General features: G+C 40.1%; 1 protein-coding gene across 3 annotated transcripts in view; it reads right to left on the reverse strand.

Moving 5' to 3' along the window:
* The window catches only part of LOC115201833 (uncharacterized), a 43,805-nt gene that overhangs the window by 8,928 nt on the left and 14,674 nt on the right, over window positions 1-20,203 (reverse strand). For all 3 annotated transcript variants that reach the window (XM_029765685.1, XM_029765684.1, XM_029765683.1), the window contains exon 5: window positions 2,995-3,106. In XM_029765685.1, coding sequence (XP_029621545.1) covers window positions 2,995-3,106 — 112 coding nt within the window. The remainder of the gene's footprint in view (window positions 1-2,994; window positions 3,107-20,203) is intronic.

Consider the following 20,203-nt stretch of genomic DNA (forward strand, 5'->3'; position numbering starts at 1 on the left):
TATTACTGTATGTAGGCTATATGTATGGTGCATTTGGAAAGTATTCAGACCCCTTCACTTTTTCCACATTGTTACGTTACAGCCTTATTCTAAAATGTATTAAATAAATGTTTTCCCTCATCAATCTACACACAATACCCCATAATGACAAAGCAAAAACTGTTTTTTATAAATTCTTGAAAATGTATTAAAAATAAAAAACAGAAATACCTTATTTACAGTGCCTTGCGAAAGTATTCGGCCCCCTTGAACTTTTCGACCTTTTGCCACATTTCAGGCTTCAAACATAAAGATATGAAACTGTAATTTTTTGTGAAGAATCAACAACAAGTGGGACACAATTATGAAGTGTAACGAAATTTATTGGATATTTCAAACTTTTTTAACAAATAAAAAACTGAAAAATTGGCCGTGCAAAATTATTCAGTCCCTTTACTTTCAGTGCCGCAAACTCTCTCCAGAAGTTCAGTGAGGATCTCTGAATGATCCAATGTTGACCTAAATGACTAATGATGATAAATAGAATCCACCTGTGTGTAATCAAGTCTCCGTATAAATGCACCTGCTCTGTGATAGTCTCAGAGGTCCGTTTAAAGCGCAGAGAGCATCATGAAGAACAAGGAACACACCAGGCAGGTCTGAGATACTGTTGGATTTGGATACAAAAAGATTTCCCAAGCTTTAAACATCCCAAGGAGCACTGTGCAAGCGATAATATTGAAATGGAAGGAGTATCAGACCACTGCTCATACAAGGAGAAGACTGATCAGAGATGCAGCCAAGAGGCCCATGATCACTCTGGATGAACTGCAGAGATCTACAGCTGAGGTGGGAGACTGTCAATAGGACAACAATCAGTCGTATACTGCACAAATCTGGCCTTTATGGAAGAGTGGCAAGAAGAAAGCCATTTCTTAAAGATATCCATAAAAAGTGTCGTTTAAAGTTTGCCACTAGCCACCTGGGAGACACACCAAACATGTGGAAGAAGGTGCTCTGGTCAGATGAAACCAAAATCGAACTTTTTGGCAACAATGCAAAACGTTATGTTTGGCGTAAAAGCAACACAGCTCATCACTCTGAACACACCCACTGTCAAACATGGTGGTGGCAGCATCATGGTTTGGGCCTGCTTTTCTTCAGCAGGGGCAGGGAAGATGGTTAAAATTGATGGGAAGATGGATGGAGCCAAATACAGGACCATTCTGGAAGAAAACCTGATGGAGTCTGCAAAAGACCTGAGACTGGGACGGAGATTTGTCTTCCAACAAGACAATGATCCAAAACATAAAGCAAAATCTACAATGGAATGGTTCACAAATAAACATATCCAGGTGTTAGAATGGCCAAGTCAAAGTCCAGACCTGAATCCAATCGAGAATCTGTGGAAAGAACTGAAAACTGCTGTTCACAAACGCTCTCCATCCAACCTCACTGAGCTCGAGCTGTTTTGCAAGGAGGAATGGGCAAAAATTTCAGTCTCTCGATGTGCAAAACTGATAGAGACATACCCCAAGCGACTTACAGCTGTAATCGCAGCAAAAGGTGGCGCTACAAAGTATTAACTTAAGGAGGCTGAATAATTTTGCACGCCCAATTTTTTCAGTTTTTTCTTTGTTAAAAAAGTTTGAAATATCCAATAAATTTCGTTCCACTTCATGATTGTGTCCCACTTGTTGTTGATATCTTTATATCTTTATGTTTGAAGCCTGAAATGTGGCAAAAGGTCGAAAGTTCAAGGGGGCCGAATACTTTCGCAAGGCACTGTACATAAGTATTCAGTTGATTGGACATGATTTGGAAAGGCACACACCTGTCTATATAAGGTCCCACAGTTGACAGTGCATGTCAGAGCAAAAATCAAGCCATGAGGTCGAAGGAATTGTCCGTAGAGCTCCGAGACAGGATTGTGTCGAGGCAAGACTCTTCCTAGAGCTGGCTGCCCAGCCAAACTGAGCAATCAGGGAAGAAGGACCTTGGTCAGGGAGGTGACAAAGAACCCGATGGTCACTCTGACAGAGCTCTAGAGTTCCTCTGTGGAGATGGGAGAACCTTCCAGAAGGACAACCATCTCTGCAGCACTCCTCCAATCAGGCCTTTATGGTAGAGTGGCCAGACGGAAGCCACTCCTCAGTAAAAGGCACATGACAGCCCATTTGGAGTTTGACAAAATGCACCTAAAGGACTCTGACCATGAGAAACAAGATTCTCTGGTTTGATGAAACCAAGATTTAACTATTTGGCCTGAATGCCAAGTGTCACGTCTGGAGGAAACTAGGCACCGCTCATCACCTGGCCAATACCATCCCTATGGTGAAGCATGGTGGTGGCAGCGTCATGCTGTGGGGATGTTTTTCAGTGGCATGGACTGGGAGACTAGTCAGGATCGAGGGAAAGATGAACGGAGAAAAGTACAGAGAGATCCTTGATGAAAACCTGTTCCAGAGCGCGCAGGACCTCAGACTGGGGTGAAGGTTCACCTTCAAACAGGACAACGACCCTAAGCACACAGTCAAGACAAAGCAAGAGTGGCTTCAGGAAAAGTCTCTCAATGTCCTTGAATGGCCCAGCCAGAGCCGGGACTTGAACCCAATCTAAGAGAGACCTGAAAATAGCTGTGCAGTGAGGCTCCCCATCCAACCTGACAGAGCTTGAGAGGATCTGCAGAGAATAATGGAAGAAACTACCCAAATACAGGTGTGCCAAGCTTTCAGTGTCATACCCAAGAAGACTGTTATCGCTGCCAAAGGTGCTTCAACAAAGTACAGAGTAAAGGTTCTGAATACTTACGTAAATGTGAGATATCATTTTTTCTTTTTTTTAACATTTGCAAAAATGTCTAAACGTGTTTTGCTTTGTCATTATGGGATATTGAGTATGGATTGATGAGGGAAAAAAATGTAATCAATTTTAATCTAAGGCTGTAACGTAACAAAATGTGGAAAACGTGAAGGGGTCTGAGTACTTTCTGAATGCACTGTATGTCAACCTTACCTTGCTCCCCCATCTTTAGTCCACTCAGCAGATCAATGCTCTCTGGTCCGTCTTCTATTGCCTCCTCTTTGACCAGCAGCAGATCAGGCTTCCCATCCTCCATGTCTACTGACTGTAAGAGATACAGAGTGAGAGGATGTTGGATCAAGAAATCTGATGAGCACCCTGCTATGGAGCATCTTCTAATTGGGCAATGAGGGATTTCTATGAGTACTACACAAAAATATTAATTGATTTGATAATATGCAAATGTGTTAGTTGATTTGATTATTTGACACTCTTTAATGGTTTGATCATTTAAAGGCATGGTCCCACACTTGAAGGTCAACCCCTTAGCTTAGAACCAACTTCTCTGTTTTTAAACGGCCTATGTGGCATCGATATGACAGTCATTCTAGTGTCAAAATTGCCTACAAAGGATAATTCTTGTCCAACACTGAGTTTTGTTAGTGAGTCACGACTTACATTTACATTTACATTTAAGTCATTTAGCAGACGCTCTTACTGGAGGGTTGGTTTGGATTTACTTGCCCACTTTTGCCAATGATGCCCAATTGCCCAGAGACAACACGCCCCCCAGCTGTGGTCCAGCTGCCATGTGGACATTTGTTGTCAAGTCTGCATATGGGTCCAAAGCACGGCAAATAGGGGTGAAAATGGCCTTACATAAAGATGATGCAAACTTCCAATGCATTTCAACAATATGGCCAGGAATGGATTACATCCGACACGGTCAAATCTGCTGCATGTCAACCGTCAAACCACTGGTGTTGGTGAGTAATCAGCTAAGTAGATAACTGGTACTAGGTAGTAGCTACTTTTGGTTATACAACATTATTTGATAATGCAAGCGAGCCAGGTTAGCTATGATACCACAGATAAAAGTGGAATGATACCGTAGCTAGTTAAAATCTACTAGGGACATCAAACGTTCAGACTGCTGCACAGACACTTTGGAGGCTCTAGTCTTGAGCAGCAGGTTAAATTGTATTTAGGAGCATTTTCAAAATTAAATAAAATTTTATTTGCCACATGCACCGAATACTACAGGTGTAGATCATACAGTGAAATGCTTACATACAATCCCTTAACCAACAATGCAGTTAAGAAAAATAACAGTTCATTAAATAACAATAATGAGGCTATATACAGGAGGTACCAAACTCTCTAAATGGTTAAATGAGTGAAAAATAGATGTCATTGTTACAATAGTTTCTGAGTGGGCAACATATACCATAATTTTAAATTGACATCTTTAATTATTTTTTTGCAATATTAAATTACTGTATATTGCGCTAATTTCCCTAATGTGGACAGTTTGTGTTACTACCTTACACAAGCTTGCACTTTCACCCCATAAAATGTGGAATTACACGTCCTTTTTACCTCAGATTGGTTATGTTAGTATAAAGGTTATGTCATCAAGATGACATACGATTGATTGCTCAAAACAGATCAATATGTTTGGTTTTGTACAATTGATTTTGCACAGGACTTAGAATGCAGAGTTAATTAAATGACCGGGAAATGGCAGGAAAAATTCAGAGCGGTCTCTCTATAAAAGTCGCTGGCCACACACCGGTACATGGATTAGACAGTCAAACTATCACTTAACTAGCAGCCAACCTAGCTATGTTTCCATTAACTTGTCCTGTGATATTTTGTCGACATTTACAAAGTTTACATAGAAAATAGATGCGACAATTGCCTGCGAGGGTGCGTTTACATTTAACTATCTTGTGTCAATTAAAATGGCTGGACGTAATGACGTCATCCTAAAAAATAAAAAAAAGTTTTGAATTCAAATGTAGTGGGTGAAGTGTTTCCATTACCCATTTAGGCAAATTGCGCATTAATAAATTGGCCAAAGCCTGTATGCCCTCCCACCTATCTCTTTCATGTCTCAGGTAGCCCACCAAAGCCAGCATGGATAGAATGCTAGAATTTACTAATATTTGCCATATTCTAATAATTATCATGTGCCAAAGTATCGCTGCGGTAAGTGCCATGGTGAAACTTGCATTGCAAATAATTGGACGGTTAAACTTGCATTCAGCAAACCAGAAAAGCAATTCGAAGCAATTCAGCAATTCTTGAAAGTCAGGACAAAGATCCTGCAAAGAAACATTATTTTTATAGTTGAAAAATAGATTTAGCCGGCAGTAAGCATTTAGAATTAAATGTGGAGTGGCGCTTCATAGTAAGTCCTACATTTTGACACCACGTGCCCCCGCGTACCTTATTAAATTATTCGGCAATAATTCATTTAAAAAAAACACAGTTTTCATTATCATTTGTCACAATAAAGAAAAATCCACCCGTTGAACGGATAAAACGGTTGTCGATCTTTAGAAAATGTCTCCTATATCTGCCGTTTCCATTACGCATGTCGCAGTACATGCATCCTCATCGCCCCACTCTCCTGCAATTGATTTCAACATGATATCGACAAATAAGTGTTGCGTTTCTCTTTCTATTTTGCGACATCCAAATCAAAATGCATCACTCAAAAATGTAGCTGACTGTCTTGTGCAGGTTGTTCTGTAACCAGTGGCAATTTTAGCATGTAAATCTTGGTGGGGCATAGCTGATTTGCTTAAACAAATGTGGTTTCTACTGACAATTGAGATGTACAAACTATGGCATAAGGGGACGACGAGCAGAAAAAGGCAATCCGTAATTTCGATTATGACATTAATGAGCGAGCTAGGACAGACGTAGTCAATATAACAATATAACTATTTGTTCAGCACCTTTGAAATGTACAGCGACAGAATTCAGAAAATGGCCCTTTCTTACAGTATTCTCTGTGTACACCAAGTCATAATTGTAGGATAAATAAATGGGCATATAAGCAGACAATGAAAGCTCTTACAATATTCAATGATTACATTTCTCTAAAACAGGTTATAGGCTACATGTGCACCACCAAGTCAGAACAGTAGGTGAAATTAAGAGGGGAAAATAGACCAAATTATTTGCTAAAAACAGAGCCCCACCTGCCCTGAATGATGGGTCGCCACTGGATGTAACAAATATCTCCAGTGTTTGTTTTAGCTGTGTTAGTTTCAACAGTGTGTACAACCTTTTTTCCCCCCTAATCGATATCAGTGATTTATTGCCACTTGTCAAAACAACAGGGTTTTTGGTGTGTGCAGTTCATAAGATACTCATTTAAAAAAAATGGTAGTTGGGGGTAACTGCCCACCCCCCTGTAATTCACATAAAGACTGCAAGATGTCACCAAACATTTTCCCTGGCTGTCACTGTCCTTACTGAACAAAATATTTCATCACAGCTTTTGGAGATATTTCAACAAAATGATTTTGTGGTAAGTTGATCTAATCTTTTGAAATTTAGAAAACATTGTAGATATATTCCAATGAAGTTAGATCCATATATTTAAAAAAATAATATATATATATATATATATATATATAATAATAATAATAATAATAAATAAAAAATTACCCCCAATTTCGTGGTATCCAATTGGTAGTTACAGTCTTGTCTCATCGCTGCAACTCCCGTACGAACTCAGGAGAGGCGAAGGTCAAGAGCCGTGCATCCTCCGAAACGAAACCCAATCAAGCCGCACTGCTTCTTGACACAATGCCCACTTAACCCGGAAGACAGCCATACCAATGTGTCGGAGGAAACACCGTACACCTGGCGACCATGTCAGCGTGCACTGCACCCGGCCCGCCACAGGAGTCGCTAGTGTGCGGTGGGACAAGGACATCCCTGCCCGCCAAAAACCTCGCCTAACCCAGACAACGCTGGGCCAATTGTGCACCGTCCCATGGGTCTCCCGATAGAGCCTGGACTTGAAATAACAGCCTTAAAATAAATAATCCACTTAATTTTTGAGTAAAGTAGTAATATGTTGGATGAGTGTTTTGGGGGCAACTCGCCCCTCCTCCCCCCCACCCTAGGGTCTAGTTACCCCTTTATGGTTATGGATTTGTTTCTACCTGTCATTTAGACAATGACTAGCCCAGTTAGCACTAGTTTATGCTAACCTGATAGCTTGCAACTTCACCAGCAGTAAATGCTAGCCAGCTAGCTAGTTAGCATAAGCTGCTAGGACTACTAGCTAGTAACCTTACTACCAAATCGTCTGAGGTAAAATACATAAAAAAGATAACTTAATTTTAGTTGTAAATGTTTCCACTAGTGACTGATATAGCTTTACAGTTAATGCAACATTATAGCCTTTTATGTCATAAGGCTAAGTTAGATAGCTATCTATATTTTTAAGAGAGAGCCTTTCAATTGGCATCTCTCCCCCTGTTTTCAGTCACAGGTGGGGACTGGATTAGGTGTGAGCAGAGCAGGAGGTGGGCTCATGAGTTGTGCTCTAATTTTACTGGGGATACCTTTATTTGTGACCTACAGGTACAAATTAGAATCGTGATATAGCAAAGCATAAGTTGCCACATCAATGTTACACTGAGTTAATTAGTTGTTATTAAATGTTATATTCCAATGTTATTTAATGTTATTATTTATATTCCATTCCAATATTATATCCCAATGATTTTTTTTATGAATTAAAAACAACTATTGAAAACCTTTTGCTCCTGAATGTAATTTTAACATCTTGTATTATTCAAATCATATTTAGTGCAATTTGTACATAATGGATTGTATGGAAAAGGAACAACAAAGAAAGAATAAAGGAAATGTATATGTGCAGGGGGGGGGGGCAGTTACCCCGGTACTTTAAAAAAATGCCCATTTTCTAAAAACAACATTTCATGAAACAAGTGTAAACTGTAGCCATGTATTTTCCTTTATAGTTTATTCACCTAAGCATGACCTTCATTGATTTATTTTGATATAAAAAAATATATTTTGATGATATGCCAGAAATCACCAAAACGGGTTTGCTCTGCCTAATCAATTTAACATGAAATGTGATGTAATGTAGCATGTCTGAGGAAGATGTGCATACATGTAGCTCACGTTAGCTGCCTTGCTAACAACAGATAACTGTAGCCCATTGGCATTTAGGGTCAATACAGGGAAGGCACTTGGATACTAGCTTGCTAGCTAATCATAGGATGTAGCCAGCTTGCTTTCAATAATGTTTAACTCAAACTGGCTAGCTAACGTTAGATAACTAGCCAACTCATTTCAACTCGGACAAAGATATGATAACTAACCCTGATTTGCAAGTTAGGTAGCTAGCTATCTAGCATTCAGGGGCTTCGTCTGCTAACCCAAAACAACATGCCTCTTATCATAAAAGTTTGTGTATTTTCTAGGGCAATAATACATGAAAGATGGTACTTGTCTACTATGGCTCTGGCAGCAAATAGCAAAATGTATAATCAAGCATAAAGCAACGTCCACAGCTGGTTGCATAATAACGATGTCAGCGTCACCGGTCTGAATCTATTCTGTAGTTACAGTCCCTCTATTAGCATTTAAATTACTTCCAAACTAGAGAAAGTCATTTTTCTCAGAACATCATTTTTCGTTTTGTATGGTGTATATGTTTATTGAGTGATATTTAATTTAATTCATAGGCGACATACAACACCTGTTCAGCAGCATTGTGAGAACCCCCCCAATAGGAGCTGTTGCAGAAGGCTGAGGCAGTGGCCAGACACCAGTCCCGCTTCAGAGTAATGGAGGACACTTGAATCAGGTTGGTCACATTGGATCTGGTCCATGGTCAAAATACTATCTGTCCTGGAATTCACCCAACTACCACTGATAATGTAATCAGTGCCGCATGTGTATGTGTGTCTTGCATGGACATCTCCTGGGCCCGAGTGAGTAATGCCAACCAGTCTTTGCCATGCTGGAACTCTGATTGGCTATGTTCAACCGTGTATTTACTGTTGGCTTCCATGACTGTATGGTGAAAGTCTTTCTCTCCCTCCCTCTGTGATATAGGAGCTGGATCGGATATAGGAGCCGAAGTCAGGCTCCTTCATGACCAGAATGTGTGAAGAGAGGGGCCTGGAGCTGATCATGCCCATCAGGCTTTGTCACTCATCAACTCTTCCTCGTTTTTCTATAGATGGGCAGAAGAGATGCTTTTGAAATGGAATCTGACTGAAAGAAAGGTTGATACTGATGTCTGAATTGGGAGAGACCTTGCACTAAGCAATACAATTGGGGGGGGCTGTTTATTCTTCAAACATGTCATGGAACTCCTGTCTTATATGGGACACCATACAGGAAGGTGAAATATTTGCAAGTTGTTATATTAGCAGAACACTGCTTCTAAAGTATTATGCGAAGTATCGATTATTCTACATGGAATTGTTAAACTTGAAAGATATCAAAACACTTTGTTTAGAATATCTACACAAGTTCAGTAAATGCACCCTTCATATTACTCTGCAGGCTACTGACCGATGCAAAACTTCCTGGAGGGAGCTTGGAATTGGTTTTTAGCCTACAGAGTGGTATGAGAAGAGTGCCATCCTCCTGCATCTCACATCTGCCAGTAGTTATTGAACTCTGTCTGTTGGACCCATGGGTTGAGGCAAACTCTGTCATATCCAAGATGGAATGTCATGCACTCCACCCCTCCTGCTACCTGACTACACCTGTCCATAACCTGTAATACATTACATAGATGGAAGGGACTTCATCATCCATTGGAGACTTGAAGATAGAACCTCACCCAGAGAGCTGGGCATGTCAGTGTGTGGTTTGACAGCCACATCCTTAGATTTGGCCAAATAGAATGACATTCTAGTAATGGTTAGATAGCTGAAGTTGCACTCTACACACAACTTAGTTAGTTATTCTGCAATTACTGCATCCAAAATACCAGAAGGTTTTCAGTGTAAATGCATTTACAGTCCAAAATACCACAGTCGACTGCAGTTACTGCATTTTTACTGCAGTTTCAAAACTGCAGTCTTTTTTTGTAAGGGATTTGCTAGGTAAGTGTAGGCATATTGTCTTTATAAGTACACCAATATGATATTTACAGCATACAATGTTTTATCTTTGTAACATGAACACACATTGATTTCTGGGGTGGTGGTTCTAATCCTGAATGCTGATTGGTTAGAACCGCATTCCAGCCAGTGTCTATTCCACAAGTTACCACCGGCTAAATCTATGACATTAAAATGCCTATTTACTCTGTTCCATCTGACTGCGCAATCTACTGTCTCATCAGCCCAGCCAGGCAATTTATAAACTTGATCTCCACTATAAAAAGGCATCTTGACATTATCTCACATTTCTTTTAGACTAACATTTAGTTTTCAACAGCAGAGATTTGTATAAACCTTGCTGTCTGTCTCTCTGACATTTACAACATTGTTTCAATATTCAAATTCGATCTCCAGCTGTCCCATAGTAATGAACGTGTTGGGAGTCGGGACAAGACAGACAGACAGGCAGGCAGATTTTCTCAGCCAGTCTAAATCATGAATCAGCATCATCATGTCCACATGTAGCCTACAACTGTTGTCGGAATATTAGTAGCTCTGGGATTTGTCCCCCGGAAAGATCTAACAGCGGATATAAGTATAGATAAGATGACACAAAACTAGCCAGTTATAGAATATTGTGTTGTAGGACAGCTAAACTTGCAGTTGATACCATTTCCACAGTAACATGTATTTACATGAAGTGATGAAACGTTGAAACTAAGTTGCAAAATACTTTCGTAGCAAGGTGTTGTAGAACGAGTGTCTTATGAAACACATTCCGGACACTAGCTAGGTTCCATCCAATTGGTGACAAATTCCCAAGTACTGAATAAAAAAAATACAAGTTAAATGGGTTTCCATTGCATTTTCAGATACACTGATGGTTCTGTCACAAAATATGTTGCTTTATATAGAGAATGTGCCCACTCAGGTCTTGGCACGTGCAATCTAGCCAACAGCTCGCAGATGAAGTACGGGTATAGCCCACATGATGAGATTATTATGGACAAAAGAGCAAGTATTTTTACTTGTCAGATGGCAGCCAAGCATCGATCATCATGTCACCAGAATAAGACCCTCAATATTTATCGGAAAGGACCATCTATTTCATCACCATGCACTTTCACCACCCTGTGAGGTTCATCATAACTTATTTCATCTGTAGCCTAATAAACTGCATTGTTTCCTGAGATATTGTGTGACTCCGTTTACTTCGATATGATGGTTATTATATCAATATTTGTGCATAAAGGCGTTTTCACCAAATGTTGTTTTGTCCACATTTGGAACGTTTATCGTCAAATGTGCTGTTTCCATCAGGCCTGTCCTGACATTTCTGATCCGACATGTACTTTACTCGTATAAAAAGGTTGGATGGAAACTTACTGGCTCTTGCTACCTTGCCATAACTAATTTGACAAAGAAATATCAGCTAGATAAGATGCCAGCTGCAGCTATCACCAAGCTATGCTAGCTAGCTGATGACAGCTTGGCTAAACACAAGGTCAGCGCAGGATTTAGCCTACACATAAAACTGAATTGACCCTTCGCTAAGCCACGCAACCTCGGACAACATTTTCCCGGGATGCCCAATTCCCCATTCAACCACTGGCGAAATCCCCTCATGGTGATCTCAAACTGTGTTTCTAATACAATGAAATTAAACACAGACTACCCCTGGTTAATCAGGAAACTCCTGGGTATGTTGTGGTGGACTGTCATTACAACCACTTCACGGGAACCTGGTAAAATTCTGTTTGTAGTGTAGCTAGGTAGCCACTGACTGGTTCTGAAATCACTGTCAGCATTCAGTCAAAGCAATAACCACTTTTGGAGCTAACTAGTCCTCTCATATCGTATGCTGATGTCGACAGCAGATGGGATTTGAATTCATAACATTGCTAACTTAGCTAGCTAACATTACATTTTGAGAAAACAAGTGGTGGTCAATGAGACTGAGAGCTAGCTAGCCAGCTAAGCTAGCAAACAATGTAACAAAAGTATAATGTTTGATTAAAAAAATACTCCAACAGGCTCTGCATTTCAGGAATCACAGTAACAAGTACTCCTGGTGTACTGTTAAAAGATTTAGCCATGCAAACATTATTTTTTTGCCATAGCCCTTCTTCGATGAGGTTTAATGTCGGTTGGCATTAAATAAATGTTGCATTACCACCACCTACTAGACTGGAGTATAACTCCCTCATACATTGCTTAAAAAAAATTATAAACTCAGCAAAAAAAAGAAACGTCCTCTCATTGTCAACTGCATTTATTTTCCGCAAACTTAACATGTGTAAATATTTGTATGAACATAAGATTCAACAACTGAGACATAAACTGAACAAGTTCCACAGACATGTGACTAACAGAAATTTAATAATGTGTCCCTGAACAAAGGGAGGGTCAAAATCAAAAGTAACAGTCAGTATCTGGTATAGCCACCAGCTCCATTAAGTACTGCAGTGCATCTCCTCCTCATGGATTGCACCAGATTTGCCAGTTCTTGCTGTGAGATGTTACCTCACTCTTCCACCAAGGCACCTGCAAGTTCCCAGACATTTCTGGGGGGAATGGCCCTAGCTCTCACCCTCCGATCCAACAGGTCCCAGACATGCTCAATGGGATTGAGATCCGGGCTCTTCGCTGGCCATGGCAGAACACTGACATTCCTGTCTTGTAGGAAATCACGCACAGAACGAGTAGTATTCCTGGTGGCATTATCATGCTGGAGGGTCATGTCAGGATGAGCCTGCAGGAAGGGTACCACATGAGGGAGGAGGATGTCTTCCCTGTAATGCACAGCGTTGAGATTGCCTGCAATGACAACAAGCTCAGTCCGATGATGCTGTGACACACCGCCTCAGACCATGACAGACCCTCCACCTCCAAATCGATACCACTCCAGAGTACAGGCCTCGGTGTAACGCTCATTCCTTCGACGATAAATGCAAATCCGACCATCACCCCTGGTGAGACAAAACCGCAACTCGTCAGTGAAGAGCATTTTTTGCCAGTCCTGTCTGGTCCAGCAACGGTGGGTTTGTGCCCATACACAACGTTGTTGCCGGCGATGTCTGGTGAGGACCTGCCTTACAACAGGCCTACAAGCCCTCAGTCCAGCCTCTCTCAGCCTATTGCGGACAGTCTGAGCACTGATGGAGGGATTGTGCGTTCCTGGTGTAACTTGGGGCAGTTGTTGTTGCCATCCTGTACCGGTCCCGCACGTGTGATTTTCGGATGTACTGATCCTGTGCAGGTGTTGTTACACGTGGTCTGCCACTGCGAGGATGATCAGCTGTCCGTCCTGTCTCCCTGTAGCGCTGTCTTAGGCGTCTCACAGTACGGACATTGCAATTTATTGCCCTGGCCACATCTGCAGTCCTCATGCCTCAATGCAGCATGCCCAAGGCACATTCACACAGATGAGCAGGGACCCTGGGCATCTTTCTTTTGGTGCTTTTCAGAGTCAGTAGAAAGGCCTCTTTAGTGTCCTAAGTTTTCATAACTGTGACCTTAATTGCCTACCGTCTGTAAGCTGTTAGTGTCTTAATGACCATTCCACAGGTGCATGTTCATTAATTGTTTATGGTTCATTGAACAAGCATGGGAAACAGTGTTTAAAACCTGTTAAGGACATATTATTTTCTACTCTATTCTTGCTAAGATACTGTTCAACAACAACAAAAGTCTGCTCTCAGCTTGAAAGATACTGATCATAGTAGATATGGGGCTCTATTTTAACAAACCTAATGGTAAATCTTAGCGAGGCTGGGGTGGTAGCGCTATAGGTTCAGGGGTGTGTCAAATATTTATTTTATTTCACAGTTGGAATTATGGGCACAGTAGCTGGCGTGAAAAGGCTGGGTTTTGATGAATAAACAAGATGTAGGTGTTGAGGCTTGACCCCAGTTGTCACTAGTTACATAAGCCACAACCACAACAAAATTGGCTATATTGTAAACATTTATGAAAACAGAAATGTGCTTTTTGGTCTTAATTTAAAGGTGCAATATGCAATATATATGCAATTCTAATAGTTTGCCTAATTTCAGTTTACACTGCTTGTTTTGGCACATAGAGAATCATTGTACCATCTAAACTGCTGTGAAATATATTTTCAATAACCCAAAATATTGTATTTTCAGCTGGTGTATGAAACCGAAAGTAAGACACAAAAATGAAACTTAAGAATGGGAAGTATAGAAACAGCGCACATAGAACAGATCTACAGCTTCTTAGACTTGCTTTCGATGTGAATGACATATCTATAACTCACATTTCTATGTGAATTTGGTGGGGTAGCACAAAAAGTTACATATTGCAGCTTTAAGGTTAGGCAAAAGGTTAGCAGTGTGGTTAAGATTAGAGTTAGGTTTAAAATCAGATTTTAAGAAGACAAATTGTAGAAATAGAGAGGGGTTTATGACTTTGGATCTGTGGTAAGTAGTGTCGACCCTTCACTGGCCAATCAGAACGTACTCCATGGCTAAATATGTGGTTGCTTCAAGTTGTGTTTTTATGGTCTTTTATGTATTGCATTCTCATCAACTCCAATTCCAACGTTAGTCTGTTATAGCCTAGTTTGTTAAATAGCCTACAGAAACAAAAATAATTCAATGTAGGCCTATGCCATATTTGCTAAATATGTTTAACATGTTTGCAGTCCACATTGTTCTGAGTAATTGCATGGTTTCGATATGGAAATATATTTAAGCAATAAGGCCCGAGGGGGTGTGGTATATGGCCAATATACCATGGCTAAGGGCTGTTCTTACGCACGACGCAACGCCATATATCACAAACCCCTGAGGTGCCTTATTGCTATTATAAACTGTTTATCCAACGGAATTAGAGCAGTAAAAATGAGTGTTTTGCCATATCCATGGTATATGGTCTGATATACCACGGCTGTCAGCCAATCAGCATTCAGGACTCGAACCACCCAGTTAATAATGTTAAACATAGCATTCACACTGAAATGCATTAATTATGTCTGAGCCATGGACATGCCAAATGTTGTCAATAAGAAAGTTTAAATTCGCTAGGCTATTGATAAGACCTAAAAAGACGGTGAATAATTAATACAATTATAATAAAATGAAACAACTTGTTTTAAGTAGGCTATCTCTAAATGGTTACAGACACCAGAATTGCTCACCAGAATAAGACCCTCAAAATTTATTGGAAAGGAGCATCATGCTCATTCCCTTGCACATTCACCACTCTGTGAAGTTCATTTATTTAATATGAAGACTAACAAACAGTGGTGTAAAGTACTTAAGTAAAACATACTTTAAAGTACTACTTAAGTAGTTTTGGAGGGTATCTGTACTTTACTATTGATATTTTTGACTACTTTACTTCACTACATTCCTTAAGAAAATAGTGTACTTTTTACTCCATACATTTTCCCTGACACCCAACAGTACTCATTCCATTTTGAATGCTTAGCAGGACAGGGAAATGGTCCAATTCACGCACTTATGAAGAGAACATCCCTGGTCATGCCCACTGCCTCTGATCTGGTGGACTCACTAAACACGCATGCTTCGTTTGTAAATTATGTCTGATTGTTGGAGTGTGGCCCTGGCTATTTGTATATTTAAAAAACAAGAAAATGGTGCTGTCTGGTTTTCTTAATATAAGGAATTTGAAATCATTTGTACTTCTACTTTCAATACTTAAGTATATTTTAGCAATTACATTTTGATACTTAAGTGTATTTAAAACCAAATACTTGTATTATTTTACTCAAGTAGTATTTTACTGGGTGACTTTCACTTTTAATTGAATCATTTTCTATTAAGGTATCTATACTTTTACTCAAGTGACAATTGGGCACTTTTTCCACCACTGCTAATACACTACATGCCTTCCCGAGTCATAGTGACAACACAACAACACAACATATCATCGCATGACTCCAAGTTTACTTCGATATGATAGTTATTATATCAATATTTGCGCATAAAGGTGTTTCCACCGCAATTTCTCACATCATTTATTTAACTGACACAAAAAGATCCCACCATGTTGAACGAATAAATTGTCTTTCGGCATTAATAAAATTGTATCGGCATTTTATGTTTCCATCAGCCCCGTAGTTTCTTTTTCATGCGTCAGGTAATTAATCTGCATGAAATGGTTGGATGGAAACGTGGTTACTGACTAATTTCTCAGAAGAGGGGGAAAAAAACATCAGCAAATTCAGTAATACATTACATAGGATGAAGAAACAATACTCCATGCCGCAACTGGGGCGGCAGCGTAGCCTAGTGGTTAGAGCGTTGGACTAGTTACCGAAAGTTTGCAAGATCGAATCACCGAGCTGACAAGGTACGAATCTGTCATTCTGCGCCTAAACAAGGCACTGTTCCTAGGCCGTCATTGAAAATAAGAATTTGTTCTTAACTGACTTGCCTTGTTAAATAAAAGTAAAATAAATAAAACTCCATACTACCTGTTAGACATAGAGAACTGATAATGTATTTTTTGTATTATTCTGTAAGTAAATCCGAGACACCCCATTTAGTATGATATGTTACGTTTGGTATGGTTACAGTAACCAGATGGTTACTTAAGGCAATGGGTGGGCATATAACCAGAACGTCTAGCAACCCAAAGGTTGTGAATTCGAATATTATCACAGACAACTTTAGCATTTTAGCTAATTAGCAACGTTTCAACTACTTTCCCTAACCTTTTAACCTAACTCATAAACGTAACCCTAACCCCTCGCCTAGCTAACATTAGTGAGCTACCTAACGTAATACAGCTAGCTAAAATTTGTAACAGAGTGTATTATACATTTTGCAAATTCGTAACATATTGTACGTTTAGGAAATTTGTAACATGTACACTACTGGTCAAAAGTTTTAGAACACCTACTCATTCAAGGGTTTTTCTTTATTTTTACTATTTTCTACATTGTAGAATAATAGTGAAGACATCAAAGCTATGAAATAGCACATATGGAATCATGTAGTAACCAAAAAAGTGTTAAACAAATCAAAACATATTTTATATTTGAGATTCTTCAAATAGCCACCCTTTGCCTTGATGACAGCTTTGCACACTCTTGGCATTCTCTCAACCAGCTTCACCTGGAATGCTTTTCCAACAGTCTTGAAGGAGTTCCCACATATGCTGAGCACTTGTTGACTGCTTTTCCTTCACTCTGCGGTCCGACTCATCCCAAACCATCTCAATTTGGTTGAGGTCGGTGGATTGTGGAGGCCAGGTCATCTGATGCAGCACTCCATTATTCTCCTTCTTGGTCAAATAGCCCTTACACAGCCTGGAGGTGTGTTTTGGGTCATTGTCCTGTTGAAAAACAAATGATAGTCCCACCAAGCCCAAACCAGATGGGATGGCGTATCACTGCAGAATGCTGTGGTAGCCATGCTGATTAAGTGTGCCTTGAATTCTAAATAAATCACAGACAGTGTCACCAGCAAAGCACCCCCACACCATAACACCTCCTCCTCCGTGCTTTACGGTGGGAAATACACATGCGGAGTTCATCTGTTCACCCACACTGCATCTCACATAGACACGGCGGTTGGAACCGAAAATCTTCAATTTGGACTCATCATACCAAAGGACAAATTTCCAACGGTCTAATGTCCATTGCTTGTGTTTCTTGGCCCAAGCAAGTCTCTTCTTATTATTGGTGTCCTTAAGTAGTGGTTTCTTGGTAGCAATTTGACCATGAAGGCCTGATTCACAGTCTCCTCTAAACAGTTGATGTTGAGATGTGTCGGTTACTTGAACTCTGTGAAGCATTTATTTGGGCTGCAATTTCTGAGGCTGGTAACTCTAAAGAACTTATCCTCTGCAGCAGAGGTAACTCTGGGTTTTCCATTCCTGTGGCGGTCCTCATGAGAGCCAGTTTCATCATAGCGCTTGATGGTTTTTGCACTTGAAGAAACTTTCAAAGTTCTTGAAATTTTCCATATTGACTGACCTTCATGTCTTAAAGTAATGACAGACTCATTTCTCTTTGCTTATTTGAGCTGTTCTTGCCATAATATGGACTTGGTCTTTGACCAAATATGGCTATCTTCTGTATATCCCCCTACCTTGTCACAACACAACTGATTGGCTCAAACGCAATTAAGAAGGAAAGAAATTCCACAAATTAACCTGTTGAGGACAGACGTTCCGCTAGCGGAACCCCTAACCAACAGCCAATGGCATCGCACGGCGGGAAATACAAAACCAACTAAAATACCACAATTCAAGTTTCTCAAACAATCAACTATTTTACACCATTTTAAAGACAAGACTCTCGTTAATCTAACCACATTGTCCGATTTCAAAAAGGCTTTACAGCGAAAGCAAAACATTAGATTATGTCAGGAGAGTACCCTGCCAAAAATAATCACACAGCCATTTTCAAAGCAAGCATATATGTCACAAAAACCAAAACCACAGCTAAATGCAGCATTAACCTTTGATGATCTTCATCAGATGACACTCCTAGGACATTATGTTATACAATACATGCATGTTTTGTTCAATCAAGTTTATATTTATATCAAAAACCAGCTTTTTACATTAACATGTGATGTTCAGAACTAGCATACCCACCGCAAACTTCCGGTGAATTTACTAAATTACTCATGATTAACGTTCACAAAAAAACATAACAATTATTTTAAGAATTATAGATACAGAACTCCTTTATGCAATCGCGGTGTCAGATTTTAAAATAGCTTTTCGGCGAAAGCACATTTTGCAATATTCTGAGTACATAGCCCGGCCATCATGGCTAGCTAATTTGACACCCACCAAGTTTGGCCCTCACCAAACTCAGATTTACTATAAGAAAAATTGGATTACCTTTGCTGTTCTTCGTCAGAATGCACTCCCAGGACTTCTACTTCAACAACAAATGTTGTTTTGGTTCCAAATAATCCATAGTTATATTGAAATATCTCAGTTTTGTTCGTGCGTTGAGGTCACTATCGGAAGGGTGACGAGCGAGCGCATTTCGTGACAAAAAAATTCAAAATATTCCATTACCGTACTTCGAAGCATGTCAAACGCTGTTTAAAATAATTTTTTATGCTATTTTTCTCATAAAATAGCGATAATATTCCAACCGGGCGACGTTGTATTCATTCAAAGGCTGAAAGAAAAAAATGGAGTCGTCTCGTGGACGCGCATCTCCAGTGTCACTGTTCCCTGCCTGACCACTCACAAAAACTCCTGCTGTTTTTCGCCCAGAGACTGCAGACACCCCATTACACTTTCTGGCGCCTTCTGAGAGCCAATGGAAGCCGTAGAAAATGTCACGTTACAGCACAGATGCTGTATTTTCGATAGAGATGCCACAGAAGGAGAACAAATTGTCAGACAGGGCACTTCCTGTATGGAATCTTCTCAGGTTTTGGCCTGCCATATGAGTTCTGTTATACTCACAGACACCATTCAAACAGTTTTAGAAACTTTAGAGTGTTTTCTATCCAAATCTACTAATTATATATATATTCTAGTTTCTGGGCAGGAGTAGTAACCAGATTAAATCGGGTACGTTTTTTATCCGGCCGTGAAAATACTGCCCCTTATCCCAAACAGGTTTAAACCCCTTACAATGAAGATCTGTGAAGTTATTTGGATTTTTACGAATTATCTTTGAAAGACAGGGTCCTGAAAAAGGGCCGTTTCTTTTTTTGCTGAGTTTATATAATATATAAATCAACAAATACCATACCATCTAACCCTACACTCACTAAAAACCACCACCCTACTCCACTATTTAAAATGATTTAGTGCTACCTCAGGCCAACAGCCTGAAACGACGGGACACCACTACTTAACACACCCTGTAACCCTTTTGATGTCAAGTCTCGCACACCCAAATATCTCTCTGAATCTGCCACCACCACCTCCATTTTCTGTGACTTACGTTCGATCCCTGCAGTACAGTTGATTACCATTTCTATAAATGCCAAAAATCCAATCTTACTGAAACATATATATATCACTTGTTGCCCTATCCCTCTGTACTGGTACAGATCTACTACTCACACCACTCTTCTAAGGATCCCTCCCCCTTGACCCATCTTCCTCTACTTTCTTCACTGCCTCAGCATACGACAACTTCTGCACTACTCTAACCCTGGAAACCTCAACCTGCCTCTCTCGCACCGGACATTTCTGATGCCCAGCCCCATGGGCACCCCTACAATTAACACATACCACTACTTTCCCTAATGCTACACATTCCTTTGTCTCATGCCCTTCTGCACACTTCTCACACCTAGGAACCTCCCTCCTATACACTGCTG

The sequence above is a fragment of the Salmo trutta genome, chromosome 11 (genome assembly GCF_901001165.1).
Source record: "Salmo trutta chromosome 11, fSalTru1.1, whole genome shotgun sequence".
In the NCBI taxonomy this organism is placed as follows: domain Eukaryota; kingdom Metazoa; phylum Chordata; class Actinopteri; order Salmoniformes; family Salmonidae; genus Salmo; species Salmo trutta.